This window comes from Styela clava, chromosome 8, assembly GCF_964204865.1.
Source record: "Styela clava chromosome 8, kaStyClav1.hap1.2, whole genome shotgun sequence".
Taxonomy (NCBI): Eukaryota; Metazoa; Chordata; class Ascidiacea; order Stolidobranchia; family Styelidae; genus Styela; species Styela clava.
Window position 1 is genome coordinate 15,481,895 of NC_135257.1, and position 18,089 is coordinate 15,499,983.

At 35.2% G+C, this 18,089-nt stretch overlaps 1 protein-coding gene and 1 long non-coding RNA gene across 2 annotated transcripts; one reads left to right on the plus strand and one right to left on the minus strand.

The window, feature by feature from the left end:
• Positions 1-8,151: 8,151 nt before the first annotated feature.
• LOC144425783 (uncharacterized) lies at positions 8,152-9,247 on the minus strand. The gene is made up of 2 exons (XR_013477655.1): positions 8,552-9,247; positions 8,152-8,266 (listed from the first exon to the last, which is right to left on the minus strand). It is a non-coding gene; the product is annotated as an uncharacterized LOC144425783 (long non-coding RNA).
• Positions 9,248-13,559: 4,312 nt separating this feature from the next.
• Positions 13,560-18,076, plus strand: LOC120345592 (uncharacterized). The gene is made up of 6 exons (XM_039415113.2): positions 13,560-13,712; positions 14,657-14,787; positions 15,218-15,291; positions 15,863-15,916; positions 16,528-16,614; positions 16,940-18,076. Exons 1-6 carry the CDS (start codon positions 13,614-13,616, stop codon positions 17,086-17,088), a joined length of 594 nt encoding a protein of 197 aa, XP_039271047.2. The 5' UTR covers positions 13,560-13,613; the 3' UTR covers positions 17,089-18,076.
• The last annotated feature ends 13 nt before the right edge of the window (positions 18,077-18,089 follow it).

Here is an 18,089-nt window from a genome sequence, read left to right on the forward strand (position 1 = left end):
TAATTTCCGTTTGGCTTTTTCATGTCTTCTTTGAGTTTATTTTAGTGTCTCTTATTGAAATCATATGGAAAACAATATTTTGCGTATAACAATAGCCTATTATCGGTACTTAGCTACTTAACATTTGAATTTTCCCGAGCATCGATTTTCTTGTTTATTGCCTTAACGCTAAACCATACCCAATAAGAAATAATTGCAGTTTATACAGCCGCCCAGACAGTTGTGTTGTTCAAGCAGGGTTGTAAACATTACCTCGTTTTTTATAGTTTTGCGTGTTATTTGTCAGTTTTTAGTTCTGTTTCTCAAAAAAATAGTTGTATAACTTAATTTTCATTATGCCTGATGTGGAGCTTTAGTTTAATTGCAGTAATCAAAATTTAGTCTCACGAACGATGTGATTACGGTAATTACGCTAAAATTACTGAATTAGCTATCTGTAGTCCACCTGTAAGCGGCACGTGGTTAGATAATTTTTTGATAAAATTGATTGTTTCAAAATTAAAACAATTTCAATAGTAAAGTACGATATAGGGTGAATTTTTTAAGGTATATCACAAGTTGAAGTAGAAACATATATGTATATCCAGTGGTGGGATTCAATTTTTTTGTCAGCCGGTTCCATCACAAATATCATATTTTTCAGCCGGTTCTGTTATAAACAGAACATTGACAGTAATCAGTAAAGCTAACCGGTTCGCTGATCTCATAAAATTTCTTGAGACGGTTCTATAGAACATATATTTACGATGGAACCGGTGCGAACCGGCTGAATCCCATCACTGGGTATATCCGTAAATATATACTACTACGGTTTATCACATACTGAAGCGGCACCCTGTATTGTAAGGGTGCCCAACCTGCGGCCCGCGGGCCGCATGCGGTCCGTCGGACTGTTTTTTGCGGCCCGCCCTATGAAGTTTTAATCAGTTTTTACTATTTTATAAAGGCTTAAGTATTTTTCGTGATTTGGTGTGATTATGTCGGTTATTATTATTACGTATGTGTTAAGTCTTGCGCCCTGGTGGACATCGACGTTAGTTTTTTGTCATTTCTTGTAGAACCAATGACATGGGTAGAACTGTGCATTCTGTTCTACGACCTCGAAAGATATTGTGCGATCCACAATAATAGAAATGAATTTGGAACTTAAATTTGCAAATTAATTTCATTCTGATTATTCGTGTCGGTTTTGACCGTCTTTTTCGCCAACGTAAAATATCAAGTGAACAATATCTTTGATACTCTTGAGGCACGGCGGTGTGGCTCAACGGGCTAAGCGTTAGGAATACGCTCGCCACTGCACCTCTAGTTACTCTGCGTGGGTTCGCATCCCATGCAGGGATGGTTATGTGCGAGAGGATTGCTGGACTCCTCGCCGTCGTTGGGTGGTTCACGTAACCGCTGGTCGGTTACGGCTTCCCTACCACCAAGTCCATGCTTCCGAAAACAATATAACTAATCCCATACCCGACTTGGAATGGTAACCGGACGGGAGGCCGTGGTTCGCCATATGGATAAGCCGTCTGATCGGCTTTCCTCTCCCCCGGGATAAATATGTAAATCCTATCCTATCCTATTGGCTACGGGACTCGTTGTCCTTTTATGTTTGCATTTTTGTTTATGCTATGTTTGCGTTAAATAAGATTTCGGAATTGTCGTCACTGCGTACATGTCAATAATTCTGCTAAAATTGACTTGATGTCATTGCTACATATTCAAATTAGTATATATATTCGTCCAGAAATCTTCGTAATGTTACCTCTTTAAATACTTGTATTGATGTTTCAAATTTTACGAAACGGCCCACTAAAACTTGATATTCCCACGACATTGGCGCACAGTATGCTACTTTAAACATTGAGACAGTATCATAGCCACTGAAAATGAATGAATAAAACACTATAACGCAAATACAACACTAAATTTTGACGTCTTTGTCTGTTAGTGAAAACTGTGTGTAGATTCTCGCATAGTCGTCAGAGATGTGTTTTGTAATGATTGATTCTTTGATTCGGCGGCCCGTGAGTGTCATGTTCACGCCCTATGTTACCAGATATTTGAATATTTAACTGTTATTTCAATATTCTATATTACATATTCCACCAATATTTTTCCAACCCTACTCAGTAAGCAGTAAATAATTATTAACCTGCAATGGACGAAGGGTCGCGAAAGACTATCAAAGTCGTCGAGTGAGCGACAGCATTTTTGCTGGGTTCAGCAGCAGATTATGTCAAAAATACAGAATTCGATTAGCATAAATAAATAAACACAATTTGAGAACTAATGAAGAGAAAACGGGAGATTTCGTGAAAAAATTATTGACGAAATATGTCAGTTTTTAGCTCAACTAACGCACACAACAATTCATGCTAATCCAACACAAACACTCAGTAAAAGTTAAGATGACTGTCGTGCAAATGCTGTGATAATTATAGTAAGCAATACAGCCTGTATTTTTAAACGATGAAATCAAAATATGTAGCTTGCTGTTCCAGCGCCTTCGGACAGATGAGCCACCAGGCCGGTTCCCGTGGCAAATTGGACTCTCTCGTAATGATTTAGGCAAAGATTCTCGCAACTAGCCTATCTTCACAGCAATTGTAACGCCTGTCGTTTAACTGGTTGAATTTAGTTGTATAGTTGACTTTAACAGATGCGTCGAAACACACGTAAAAATCTTATTCATCCTAAAAGTTGATTTTGCCTTTTCAAACTGCTAGCCTGATAATCACAGCCAATTGCCTTGATTAGATATACGGTATTACTTCGTGTGGAACCAGAGAATCATCGGTTCTCCCTCACTTCTTGGCATTTCCGCCCATATCCTGTTGGCTGCAGGCATTCGATCCCTTCCTTAGTCTGTTGATGGAATGCTAGCAAACTGATCTAATAACAATTCAATGCAGCTTGACTCGTGTTTCAATATTTTATCAGCATGAAAATCCAGTTTCCACAGGACAAAGTCTAGAAATAATGCAGTAATGTTATCAAACATGAAATATTGTGTTCCGGTTATATGCTAATTAGTAATTACAATGTTGAAACTGCGGTAACTGACATTGAATTCTGTGTTTTTCTGACAGATTATTATTCCAAACTGTGTAAACAAGAACATAACAATTAATTACCTTTTCGTCAAAACAATATGCAACTGAACTCAATACCAGTACATATCCTAACCTCATATTTATACATGCAAATTCAAACAACAAAATTTGACACTAAAATAATATTAATATAGCTATAATAAATCTGAACTATATAAGGACAGCACTAACTCGTGTTACAGGCAGGGTTGCCAGATCCCAGCGATCAAAAAAAGCCAAATCAAGACATAAAAATGCCAACAAAAGCCAAGTACAAAAGAACCATGATTTGTCAGATTTTAAGCCCTTGGCACAATACTGATGTAGACCCATCAGCCATCAGTTTATTTAGTGAGCCACACAAATGTCTTTTCCCATTGAAAGTTGTATTTTAGGTTGCTATCATGGCGATTCGCACTTCAGCAGAATGAATGGTTCAAAAGTAGAAAGGATTAATTAAATGGCAGCGCCAAAATCTACATACGACACCTGACAATACAGTCAAGCTGACATCTATAGAAAAAAGTTTAGAGATATCAAAAAATCAAATAAAAAAAAATATCAAGCGGACATCATTATTTTACAATTCAATATATATATATATATATACAATACGGCAGGCCTGCCCAACCTTTTTCGTCTCGCGGGCCACTTTCCCATAAGGAAATCCGTTGCGGGCCGCAAACGTTTGTACCAATCTTTAATACCAGCTAAGTCCTGATTTCGGCATAATTTACATACCGGTAATACATAAAAGGCAAGTTTGTTAACGTAGAACCAGTCAAAGTAAATATTGTCACGCTAATAACCGAATTGCGTAAGTCATTTTTAGCAGTTTTGAGAAAAACGTAAAAAACTTCTTAATGATATTGTTATGCGATTGAGAATCAATAATTTGCCATAGTTCAATTTTTTGATCGTAGCCGGATTTAAGTAAATTTGTATGACGCGGTCATGTGACGTCATAATGGCGCACTGTGACTTAGGCACAAATGTGTTTAGGACTTGGTGACATACGCAATTTTGCAACTTGACTATATTAGGCCGCGAGCCGAGGCCCTGAAAAACGCCTAGAAAGTGAGTTTCGTAGCGCACATCAGGTAACTACCTGAAAATGATTTTAAAATGTTCCTTAAAAATTTAGTAACAAATATTGCCTTGTTCCCACTTCCAAAAGTTGCACGTTTTACGGAAAAGACGCTTTTACTACAAGAAATATGTGCTACGATCTGTCCTATATTCTCTACATTTTCGGCACTGAACAATGACTTCTGCATGACGTAACAATTGAATTAAACCAGCTGTTAGCGAGCGGATGAATATTAGTTATTTCTGCTCGACCTTGCGCTGAGTTGGGCAGGCTTTCCATAGCCCTGTTTAGTTATTATTAGTTAAGTTATGCTAAGACGTTGTTGAAAAATGTATAAGTAAATTATTAAACACTTGTAGATCCTTACCACGGATATGGGCCGTGAGACGAAACCATGAAAACGCCCAGAAAATGAGTTTCGTAGCGCACATCTGGTAACTAAATAAATTCTTCAGTTTTGTGTGAAAACGAACATAATGAACGCATTACAGCTTGTTCCACAATCCTGGTGCGAAATTGAATACAAGAGGTTCCCGGAAATTCAATAACCATAAGTTTACAACGCATACATAAGAACTATACAATTCGAGAGCCCTACAGCACACTAACACAAATGTATTCCTGTAATGTTTTGCCTGACCAAAATCGGACATCCTCAGTCAATCATAATTTATTAGGTAGATTACGAAAAATATGGCATACATGTAACCAACAACAAAAAATACTTTAATTGTGTGACAGGAGTAGGCTTGCACGTAATTGACAAAAATCAATTCCGTAATTACGGCAAAATCAATTACGTAATGACCCCGTAATTGCGATATTTTTCACGCATTTAAACCTATCATAACAACCAATTGAATCCACTTCTTTTCCGAATGGGCCATTGAAGTTGGGTTTTCATATTCTTGGCAGTACTACACGCCGGCGGCAGATGTTAAAGACAAATATCAAGGAGTGAATTCAAACTAATTTTATTCTGATTTTTATATTTTGTGTTAGCTTTGGTTTTCCTTTATCACCTTCGCAAATTAACTGTCCCATTTTTATGCGATCAATTTTATCATTACCGACACTGGTATACGGATATTTATGGAAACGATAGTTTTTTAAAATCGACTCTCGTACTGAATAAAAATTACGGGTTTCTAATTTATTAACCAACGACCTTGCGATTTCCTCGCGACGAAGACTTGTTTTTGCAGCGTTTTCTGCATTATCCGACATTACTGCCTTGTTAGCATTTTATAATAATAATTATTGATGTCGACTTATTGACGATATTCCGATTACCATGCTTCATTTTACATTTAATCATTTCGCGGACTGAATGTTTATGACATTATTTGCGATAAATTTGAATCAAATATTATTTATTTGCGTATAATTTAAATACCGAACTTATACAAAGTTATATCGCAAAACAATGCATTTTGTGACATTTATTTCACACTCACGACATTTATTTGCTAACTCAAGTCGGCGATCCTATCGGCCAAGATTGACACAAGTTTGGTCGGGTGTCGGTGGTATTCAAGTCGACGATAAATCAAAATAAGTTGCCGCATTTGGTAAGACAGTTAATCATATATGGCCGAAATATTGCGAGGAATTGTGAAAAACATCATGAGCAAGGCCAAGTCCGGACTGATATATAACGATAAAACCGTTAACAGAACATCACGATTTTGTAATAGAAAATGGATCTCGCACAGAATATACACACTGGCTCATATTTGATTATATATGATAGCAGTTAAATTTTTAGCGGTCCGTGAGGAATCCGTTGTTTTGCTGTTTCTCTGCCGTCTCAATCGCTTTACCGATGCCGAGAAGACGAGGTTGCGCTGATTCATTACGCAATCTCTCTTTTGTCGTCATATTTCTATTTGATAAACGCGACATTAATTATCACGCGAGGTATTGGCGCGAGTGATCAATCGCTCTTTTCGCTTATTTGGTTCCAATTCGTCGCGAAAGCTCTTCGTTAAATTTCACAAGATCGTCGTGTTGAAAGGTTATGGATATTTTCCTGTTTATTCCCCAAGTCTGAAACAAAACAGCTAAAAACAGTATGATATTCCATGTTCATATATCAAGTGTTGATATTAACAATAAAGAATGGTTAAGCATTGCTAATCCACACTTGGTGGGGAATTCCCACTATTTAAACGCGTGACTATAAATTAGAATAAAATAGAAACGGAACATATATACCATAAGTAACGGAAAACTGGAACAAGTAAATAATAAATAAAAGTAAAATGGATACAAATGTTTGATAGACCATGTTTGATAGATTGATCTCCTGCGTTCATTAGTCATTTCACCCGAAGAAGTTGAAACCGGGCTGTTAGCGTCCATCGGTCTCAACACAATTCTTCCCCCTATCTACGGTTATTATGTACATTGGCCATGGCCATGCTAGATAAGATGCGAGAGAAGTTGAAACCAGGTGTGTTGGCGTCAATCGGTCTCAACGCAATGCTATCCCTTATCTACGGTTAAGATGCGAGAGAAGTTGAAACCAGGTGTGTTGGCGTCAATCGGTCTCAACGCAATGCTATCCCTTATCTACGGTTAAGTTGCGGGAGAAGTTGAAACCAGGTGTGTTGGCGTCAAACGGCCCTACTCAGTTCTTCCCCCTTAACTACGTTAATAATTAACATTGGCCATGCCAGATAAGTTGATAATAGGTTAGTAAATGGCAACGCGTCATGCCTTCCTTCACCTACGTAACAAGAGAGAGAAAAGTGAGAAAAACGGCTGCGAATACCGAAACCCTAACTTCTTCTACTTGTTGAGCTTTCATTTTTCGCAATCGACGAAATTGACTGCTTTGAAGAAAGCTCGTTTCAATGCAATTATTACGACTTTACGTAATTCGTAACTTCCCTTCCGTAACTCCAAATAATTACGTAATTCCGTAAATCCGTAAATTACGTGCAAGCCTAGACAGGAGTCGGGAGTGACCTCGAAAGCAGCGACACCAACAACGCTGATTCACATTTGAGAATAAATTTTATGTAATAACCACAAGCAGTTTACAACAAGAACAGCATAAAAAGCTACATCCATTTTATAGAAGCTATCAAGTATCAAACGTATTTATTTTTAAGCAATGAAGTCACAAATTAACATCGTGAGCACGAAAACACAAATAAATCAGTTATTTCTCACTTAGAAATTTACCGCAAAAGTCAAGAAAATTAAATGAATGTACAATATGTACATAACATAGTGAACAAAAATATTACAATTTACAATTAATCTTTTTTTAGTTTATGTGGTTATGTATTTGAACAAAGGCAATAATATTTCTAGAAACAGGACTACGACACTAACAAATGTCCGAAAAAAACAAACAAATGTATGATACTTATTAAATCAACTGTAATATCTAATTCACTTTCTTCTGAATTGTTTTCGAAATCCACTATCTCAAAAATCGACTTTTCCTCTGTAGGTGTACTGTGATTTCTGCAGTCAATACAAAAACAAAAATCTGTGCAATTTAAGTTGATTTTGGCACACTTTCATAAATTATTTTGACTATTTTTCTTTGCAGTTTGCCAACTCAAGAACTGATTTGAGGGCCACATGCTTCTTCAGTGAATCATTGTTGGGTGGAGAGTATAATCCTTATGTTTGACAGTGTTAAATAGACGTGCCCTGGTATCATTTACATTCTTCATATCCTCTTCAAATTCCTCAGCTTTATTTATTAATACCTCGTTAACCTCAAAAGATCTTCATAGTCGAGGGAAAAAAATGAATTGAAAATCTCAATGAAGTCTCCAACATGAATTTGATGGGCAGTTCCAATTGCAGAAAAGTGCTAAAGTATTTCAATATGAATAGCCCATCTAAGCTGTTTGCAACTATTATGATTCTCATATACCTTTCAACTGATGGACTCGTGCCTACTACAATAGCTGGATGTACTGCCCTAACAACTCCAATTTCTGTAGATTAAGCTTCAAGACTTCTTGTTTAATCCATTTTATAGCACTGATAGCAGCAGGGATCAGAGCCTGCGTTAGGTCGGATTGGTGGAACATTGCCGTTTTCTTTTGTAGTACAGTATCTAAAATAAGGAAGAAAATAATATTTGGAGCAGCATGATTTTAAAAATACCCCTAAATACTAACTAATACCTTGAATACATAATGCATTTTATCTGATGTACTAAATGAGCGTATATATGCTCATTGCATGTTCTACAGTCCAGCAGTGTTTGCATACCATTACTAGACTATATCTACACTAAATTTTGATATATCACAGTCTGAAATGTCCTATGACAGTATGAGTATGGACTATAGACTATATTTTGAAACATCAACTGTTTGTCTACAACTTCCTTTCTCACCTCTCAATCATTTCCAATGCTACCTTTCTTTCCACTCCGGCATAACTTATCATTGCTTCCCAGGTTCTTGTCGACTCTATGAATTTAGATTTAGACCAACCGACATTAGTAAAATTGATTAATTTCTTCTCTTTCACACAACCGTGCATTACAGAAACAGCCATTCATTTCTATTTCCAAATATGCTGTGGCCTATATAGTAGTATAAGTCTGCTGAATAGTCAAGAAGAGTCATTAAATTAATCATAAACATTTCATGCAAGCCAGAAAATATCGTTGTTTGTGACATATTATTCTAGGTCTAGCCTTCCTTGGAGTTACCGCACCGTACCTATTTAACAACGTCTTATGAGCTAGTGCTCAACTAAAATTGCTATTTATGGCAAGGATATACAAGTGTTTAATATCTTACCTATACTTTTCAACACCTCCTTAGAATAACTGGACTAATATTACCGGTAACTGAAAAAAACTATGGAAAGGCTACTCAACGCAAAAGCGAGCAGTTGAGTACATCTGATATTCATCCGACCACTGGGGATCCACCTACAGCTGACTAACTTGACTGTTACGTCGTGCAGAAGTCTGCGTTCATTGGCCCATGATACCGGAAAAGCAGAGAAAATAGGACAGATGGTAACACATATTTATTGTAGTAAAAGCGTCTTTTCTGTAAAACGTGCAACTTTTGGAAGTGGGAACAAGGCAATATTTGTTACTAAATTTCTAAGAAACATTTTAAAATCATTTTCAGGTAGTTACCTGATGTGCGCTACAAAACTGAAAGATAAATGGCCTCGGCTCGCGGCCTATATGCACCAGTCCTGGAAACCAAACATTCCAAAAACGAATGTAATTCTCAGTATCTACGATGTCTAATCCCCAAAATAGCGAATCTGTTTCAATTACATTATTTTTTATGTCTAAGAATGTATATTTCATATATAACACACTCTGCACACCCACTGAAATAAGACTAAGATTAAATACAAGAGAGCTATGCTCAAATATATGGACACGTAGAGTCACATAATTTTGATGACGTCATAGCGAAAAAAAAAGTAATAGCCTTCTGGAGAAAATTTTTATCTTTAACCACTGAAAATTTCAAAGCAATTGGTCTAGTATTCGAAGAGAAAAGCGACTTTTTAACAACGTGTCAAAGAACAAGAACAAGAACAACAACAACAACAACATAATATTGAAACGATCGTTATGTCCACTACGTGTCCAATAAGGAATAAAACAGCAATGCACATTATATATAAGCCAACCAAGGTGAATTGGACTCAGGCAGTGAATATCACAAGTGCACGTCTTCCTATACTGTAGTGTAAATTCAAATTTATAAGCGCTGAACTAGAATCTGAGATGCAAAAACTCGAAAATACTTAGCCAGGTTATTTTGCCTTTGTGACGTCACAATAGTCATGCTGTGACAATGATAATTCATTATGACGAAACAATTGCACAAATGTGCATGTCATACAAAATCTCTATTTTTATGGGTTTCGGAATTCTTAAAATAAAATCTGAGTTAACAGACAGGTAGGTGCGCAGCATTACCTAAATACCTATTTTATAAAAAACTCAAAACCGCCAAAAATGACTTACGCAATTCGGTTATTAGCCTGACGATATTGTACTTTTTTTTAAATTTATCAAGTGCTAAAATTTTTACATTTACGTACAGATTTTTCTACCTTGCCCGGATACAGTACTTGGATTCTTAAATGACACTCTATATTTCCATATTCTTAAGCAATTGGAATTTATATTCGTTGTTAGATAGATAGTAACAGTTCTACATGTAGCTACGGAAGTACGCTGCATGGTTGTTTAGACGTGAAAAAGATAAACGTCAGGGTATATTGAAATTAGCCTTCCATAAACAGTTTTACTTTACCATACACTCTGCTATCAAGTATTCAACTCGCTATCGCTCCCTATCGGCATTACAGATCACCATACTGTATAAGAGAGCAATGCTAAAATATATGGCCACGAAAGTCCAATTACCTGACACAGACCGGTACGTTATAGACCTAATTACAAACCAATCGACACCGACCCTGCTAATAAATTCTTATAATATTTAATTTATTATTTGACAACAAAACCACCTACCTTGCCAATCGTCATCATGTCGTGACTGCATACTGCCAGTACCGATATTTCATGCAATTTTGTGTTCACTCTAGATATGGAAGCGCGGACGCGAAGGAGGTTTCACTTGTACTTGCGATGATATAGGTAAATTTATATTTGTGAAAAAAATATTCACTTACCTAAAATAAACAACTTCTTTTATATATTTTTCTCCGCACATGGCGTGGGTTATCGGAATCTGACAATATAAAATTCGGATGTTAAAATAAATGTTAATCTAAAAAACTATATTCTTAACATAAACACGGACAATTGTGTCACGTGACAGAAGCGACCGATGAAGAGTGAGGGTAGAACACAAAACAGAGTTGCAACAAATTGAACTAAATAAGAGAAATTTTATGTGAAATATCGAATCTCAAAGGGCTCAGAGGATGTTAATAAAATAAAATTCTATCTCTAAGTAATGAAAGTTAAAAGTTGATTGATCCGTGAGGAACGGAGAAAATTTCCTCACAAATATAGACGCCACGACAACAGCAGCAAAGATTTAGCAAAATCACCCATATGGCATTTTGTTTCCAATTATACATACATAGCGCTTCCAGATCTAGATGCAACAATTGACAATGAGTTACGTGATATGTTCAATTTTTGTCGATACACTTTTCCATACATCGTCACGCTAATAATCGAATTGCGTAAGTCATTTTTGGCGATTTTGAGTTTTTTATAAAATAGGTATTTATGTAATGCTGCGCACCTGTCTGTTAACTCAGATTTTATTTTAGGATTCCGAAACCCATAAAAATGGAGATTAGTATGACATGCACATTTGTGCAATTGTTTCGTCATAATGAATTATCAGTGTTAACGCAGGACTACTACTATGACGTCACAAAGGCAAAATAACCTCGGCGAAGTATTTTCGAGTTTTTGCATCTCGGATTTTAGCTTAGCGCGTATTAATTTGAATTTATACTACAGTATAGGAAGACGTGCACTTGTGATATTCACTGTTCGAGTCCAATTCACCTTGGTTGGCTTTTATATTGGGTGCATTGCTGTTTTATTCTTTATTACTCATCGATCTTAAGATCGGTAAGTATGTTGATAGGTATTTGTCTGTTTGTTTGTTTGTTTGTTTGTTTGTTTGTCTGTTAGATACACGCGATATCTCACGAAACCGAGGTTGAATCTGCTCCAAATTTTGCATGTGCATTCATCATAGTTCGGAACAGGAGCCTATCGATTTTGGATGGATTATGTCGTATAATTAGCGAGTTATTAATTAATTAGTGATGGGACACACGGTGTCACTATGGAGTAAGACCACTGTTTTGGGGGATCCCCTAACCTCCGATCGATAAGTCTTCGGTTTCCAACCGAATTCTAGTATTTAATCTTAGTTTTATTTCGGTGGGTGTGCAGAACGTGTTATATTGATGAAATATATATTTTTAAACATAAAAAATAGTGTATTTGAAACTGATTAGCTATTTTTGGGATTAGACATTGTAGATACTGAGAATTACATTGGTTTTTGGAATGCTTAGTTTTCAGGACTGGTGCATATAGTAAAGTTGCATAATTTGCGTATGTCCCCAAGTCATAGACACATTTCCGCCCAAGTCACAGTGCGCCATTATGACGTCACTTAACTGCGTCATACAAATTACCCTAAATCCGGCTACGATAAAAAAATTTAACCATGGCAAATTATTGACTCTCAATGGCATAACAATATCATTAGGAAGTTTTTTACCTTTCTCTCAAAAATGCTAAAAATGACTTACGCAATTCGGTTATTAGCGTGACGACATTCTGTTTGTGTGCACATCAAAAGTATTTTCCCGAATGTCGGTAAAATCAGCCTTCTATAAAACAGTCTAAACAGTAGTTTTTTTGTCATAATTCAACTATCGTTTCCATCTAGCTGAAGATTCCACATTAGAAATATCTGAAATATGGAATATGTGTTTTGCTATACAACAGAATATTTGCGTGATGTTGAATTAATTATCATCTAACGGCGGAAATGACAGGGTGACATCAGTTGGGCACATTTAGTTTTGTCGTAACGGCAAGAATTGAAGCAATCTATCTGATGTAATGGCACATCATTGATTTAAATGCCATCATATAATTTCGATAATATTAAGTACTCTCATCAATAAACGCTTTGTCGGTATTACCTCAACGCCTGGAAGAAAATTAAGAATTCCATATTTGAAACAATTACGTGTTGGGAGCGCACATTGTACACATAAATTTTACTCTTATTAGTTGCATTTTTTGTTACGTTGTTTAATTGCGGACGGAAAGACGGGGAGTGGAAAATTTGAGTCAACAACTAGTGAGTGTTCGCACTGAGAACATGGGAAAAACCAGGTTAAAAAATGAACCAATTTATTCCGCTAAAACAACAGGAAACAATGTAAACGGACACGTTACATGCTACTGTCATGTTATTTCCCTTTTCTCATATTAATTCACCGTTTAATCGGTATAAAGCTGAACACAAGCAGTTACCTGTAGGCAAACGATATCGGCAACTTATAGGCGTAGTAAAGATTTCTTTGAGCTTTAAAACAACTATTGTAAAACGAGTATTCAGCCATCAAGGTTTTTCTCAGTGCACCAATGGTGTTGTATATAGTGTTACTGAATTGCTTCATTCACAGTCTGATACAAATACTATAATTTTCAAACAGTATAAAAATATCTACATAGAGACAAGTTTCATTTTAGTTGACTATATACGTATATAGCTTGTTGCTTCAATACTTTTTGTCAATATACAATGTCAGAAATATGTCATTGAAACGATGCGATAATTATTATTAACAAACGTTTTACCTTGATTTGCTGTAACATTTATAATTATTAGATTAATATTTTTACTATAATTCAAAAGTTCTAAGATTGCTGTATTTAAAAAAAACTGCTAAATATGAAGTTGTACTTGGTTGCTTGCATTGTTTTCACCGTAATCTCATCTTCGATGCAGTGTGAAGTGCCTTCACCGAAACAACCAATAGATTGGTCTAAGGTTAGTATGTCCGTGATTTATAAATATTATTATTATTGTCGCTTCTCACTGTCCTCTAGTTACTCCCGTAGTGTGTGTACCAGGTTAGGGTCAGGCCATAATTTTATTCTGATTTTCCTTATTTTAGTTCTATTACGAGTTCGGGGACTGTCTGTGTTAGCCAAATGACTATACCCCCTGCTCATAGGTTACCGACCCTTTTCGCAACTTGATGTAAAATAGGCGAACAAAATTAGTTACCTCCATATTGGTACACGCACTTCTGGAGCGCCGCTCTGTGTGCCTTTAAAGATCGGTGTAGTTCGTGATTTGCCCATTGAATTTTTGTTCCAGATCATTATGACAAGTAGTTTGCTGAATATTTGAAAATTTTGATGTTGGGAGTTGTACAAATTTGGTCGTGTCCGATTATGATGCCTTTATTAATGTCGAAAAAACACTGCTGAATGAAGTCAAATAGGATGACTTGTTCGTAATAGATTTGAAAAAGTCAAATCCATATATAAAAATAGTTTCACTTAATAGTAATATACTATAGGACTTATTTTGGTGGTATTTTCATCTCCTATTTGTTCAGTAACAATCCAGTCATAATGAAAGTCATTGCGAAAGTGAAGAATAAACATATAAATGTAATAATATATTTGATTTAAAGCTGTCGTTTTATTCACAAACTGATTTGTTTTTTTGTTTATTTTTGGTGAAAGCGGAAATTTATTTCACATTTGTAATTCTTCACATACACACATGCACGCATACATTTAATAAATAAAATTTTAAACTACAGAACATAGATTCTATATAGGTAGTATTATTGATCTTTACGCCATCTACGTCACGAAATTCAAATTAGTGATTGTTCATTGCCAAAAATATCTGAGAAAACTGGTGTCTTGTTATTGAAGCATGGAAAGGTAAATAAGATTATACTTTTTTGTTTCAAGATTCCAGAAACATGGTTTCTAGCTTTCACCTCGGGAGATGCGGTCATGGGTGAAATGGATTGTAATGTGATACACAATTTGAAGAAAACTGATGCAGGTTTCGCATTGGATGGATACTTTTATTCGAACGGGTAAGTTCTCTGTTGACTTAATATCGTAAAAAAAATTCAACAGTACAAATTGTACCCAGTTTGAATGATAATTCTATGTAATGTTTATACAAATATTTTATTTCTAATCTCATTTTGTAAGTTTGGGAAAGTGTGTAGTCCTACATATCAATTTATATTGTACCCCAACTGCTATGAATAATGAATGACGCAGGAGGAACTCGAATTAGGATCAAATTTCAAGCCAACCCCACAACTTGTCAAAATGAGATAGGAAAGCTCTTGGACTGATCTGTAAGAATCGGTAGCGAATGAGCAAATATCTCATAAAAATGCTTTGTTGGGTACAAAACGGTTGGTGGTAATATATTGATATACATTCGCAACAATGTCATTTCCAGAATATCAATCCTTGCTTCTCGTTAATTAGTGCGTTTTTTTTTAATTCTAGGGTATTGAAGGATAAAGAACACATTGTCAAAAAAATACTACCAAATGGCAACTACGTCTCACATTTACCTCATGGTGATTATTTTCTTTCTTTTCTATTTTAACAGACAACACCTCCGCTTTCTCTCTCTCTCTTTCTCTCTCTCTCTCTCTCTCTCTCTCTCTCTTTCTCTCTCTCTCTCTCTCTCTCTCTCTCTCACACACACACACATATTAAAATATATTTAAAAAGGTTGATAAACGCCTTACTCTACATCTCTGTAATGGTTCTTCGGTGGTTCAGAGTGTCAACCAAATATGTTCGACATTGGTTAGAACAGGGGTTAGAATAGCCTCGAATAAATAAAATATAGAAAATATTCGACAACTGTTATTTGGGTTATCATAAACAAGAGCAACAAGCTGTATATTTTTTTGCAAATTGCATCCTTTATTTACGTACTAAAATAAATATAACTCAATTTAAATAGAGAAAGCTCGATAACGAAACTTGAACTAATTTATATTTGGATAGCATTATAGCGATGACGGAAAACTAAATATCAATTTTCTGTTATTTATGTTGCTTTAAATAAATGATCATTTGATGCTATCGAATTTCTTATCAGCGATTATCTTCGTTATCTTTATTATATATTTTAAACAGGTAAATATGAAGATATTGTGAGAGGAAACATGCACAAAGCTCTGGTTGCTGAAGGTTTGTTTATATATTTTTTGATTCATGTGTAGTAAGAGGATATACTAAAAAAATGGAAATTAAAAAAATAACGCATGTTTTGCGCTATGATGAAACCTACTAAGTAGACAAGTAGACTACTAAGTAACCTCTACTAAGTAGACATCGAAGTGGAGTATTACGAAGCTATACAAGAAGTATGAATAAAAATTCATGATCCTATGTATAAAATATATCATTAAATTTCAAATTAGCAATTCATTGCCGTGATAAAAAAAAATTAGCTTCCAGTAAATACTCTTGTAAATATTAGTCAGTTGGGCAAATGACTATGGTGAATATAGACACAAATAAATAAAAGATTACAACCCACGACATTATGTTCTTGTTTTTAAATGCATTTCTTTAGTTGAGTATGCACACTTCCCTTTGCATCACAAGTTGCGCACATTATTTTTGGTCGGGGTGCATGGGAGCATTGAGTTGATTTCCTAGGACAATCTAATTCTGAACAACACTGGCTGTATTGTCGCTTATGCTGAATCTGAGAAACGTCATTTATTGTTGCAGTTGGGCGACGCGTAACAAGCTTTACATTTACAAAATGACATTTTACTTATTTGTTTATTTAGTTCAAACAATTAATTCGGAGAAAGATCAGACCTTACATTCTACCGACAGCAAAACTTACTTATACCACATAAGCTGCTCCGCCACAGGTACGTTGTTTGATAGTTAGAAAAACACTTAAATATAACACTCCTAGGTAGCCGTGGTTCGCCATATGGATAAGCCGTCTTATCGGCTTTCCTCTCCCTCGGGATAAATATGTAAATCCTATCCTATCCTATCCTATTTATGATATATATGAATGTTAAATGATACCTCTGCTGCTTAATATGCACCACGTTTTAAAATTTGGATCATGTACAACAATAATCGATGATGACGACAATCTTTTTTTGCTGAAAACCTTTGAGATCAATTCGAGTTTTAAATATTTCATTGGCCTTTAAACTACGATTGTTGAAAATTTATTTTCAGGGGAATATATTGTTTGGTGCTACACATCAAATCCTAATCCGGATCTGATGACTCTTTACAACGCTTTCAAAGATCTTATAAGCTACGGGATAACTCCAAAGAATTTCCAGCCTTCTAAATGCAATCAAATAAACTTTGCAAAGAAATAAAAGTTTTAAACTGACTATATTACTCGGATGACATTTTTTTGACTTTGAAATTTCATGAAAAAAAAAAAAAGATTAAATTTTGAAAGTTACTTTCTGATGACATCTTAAATTTTTGTTCTGAATATATAAAGGAATAGTAATGCCAAAAAAAATATTACACTATTAAAATGCGTTTCATGTTTTTATCATTACGGCTTTCGCTGGTTGTGTGACTGGCATATCATGTACTCATGTTGTATTAAACAGATTATTTTTGTTGTTATTCTCTCAGTACAGTATCTGTGTTTTCTGCTATATTTATGTTTCCCTATTGAGCACAAGTCCATAAATATATGACAAACGATTTCTTGGTTTCTAATGGTCCAACCCCATGATACGACCATAAATTAGAAAAATCATTCTTATGAACCCCCAAACATATTTTTAGCTGCCTCGCCGTTCTGATACAGAGCACTTATCAGACAGTAACTGTAACAATCTTTCCATGACTACGTTTAAACTGAAGCAAACATTCAAAAAAATCCAAATATTTTGGATTGCCAAAACTTTTTTTTATTGGGACTGCCAAGTCGTTCTGATGACCATAATTTTATCAATCACACGAAGCGGGTATTCATTTTAGCCAGGTAATGTAGTGACAAATTCTCACCACTGCACCGTAACATTCAATTGCATAAAGAAGGAAATTAGACAAATGCTTTATTCAACTTGTAGTAGTTCACTAACATACTCGCATTGTTTTAAATTACTGATTTTCTGATTCAACTGTAAATATTCAAAACGAGACATTATTTTAAAAACATATATATACAATTCAAATTTGTGCATGATTCGCTGCTTTCTTTCTATATGTTATTGATGACTTGCCAGTTGCTTTTAATAACTTGAGTTAATATCAACAATAATTATAATAAAACGTGCTGTTTATACATTAAACAAACAAAAAAATATTCAGTTTTTTAAGGGAATAAAGAGTGATATTATTGAACACTTTTTTTGTG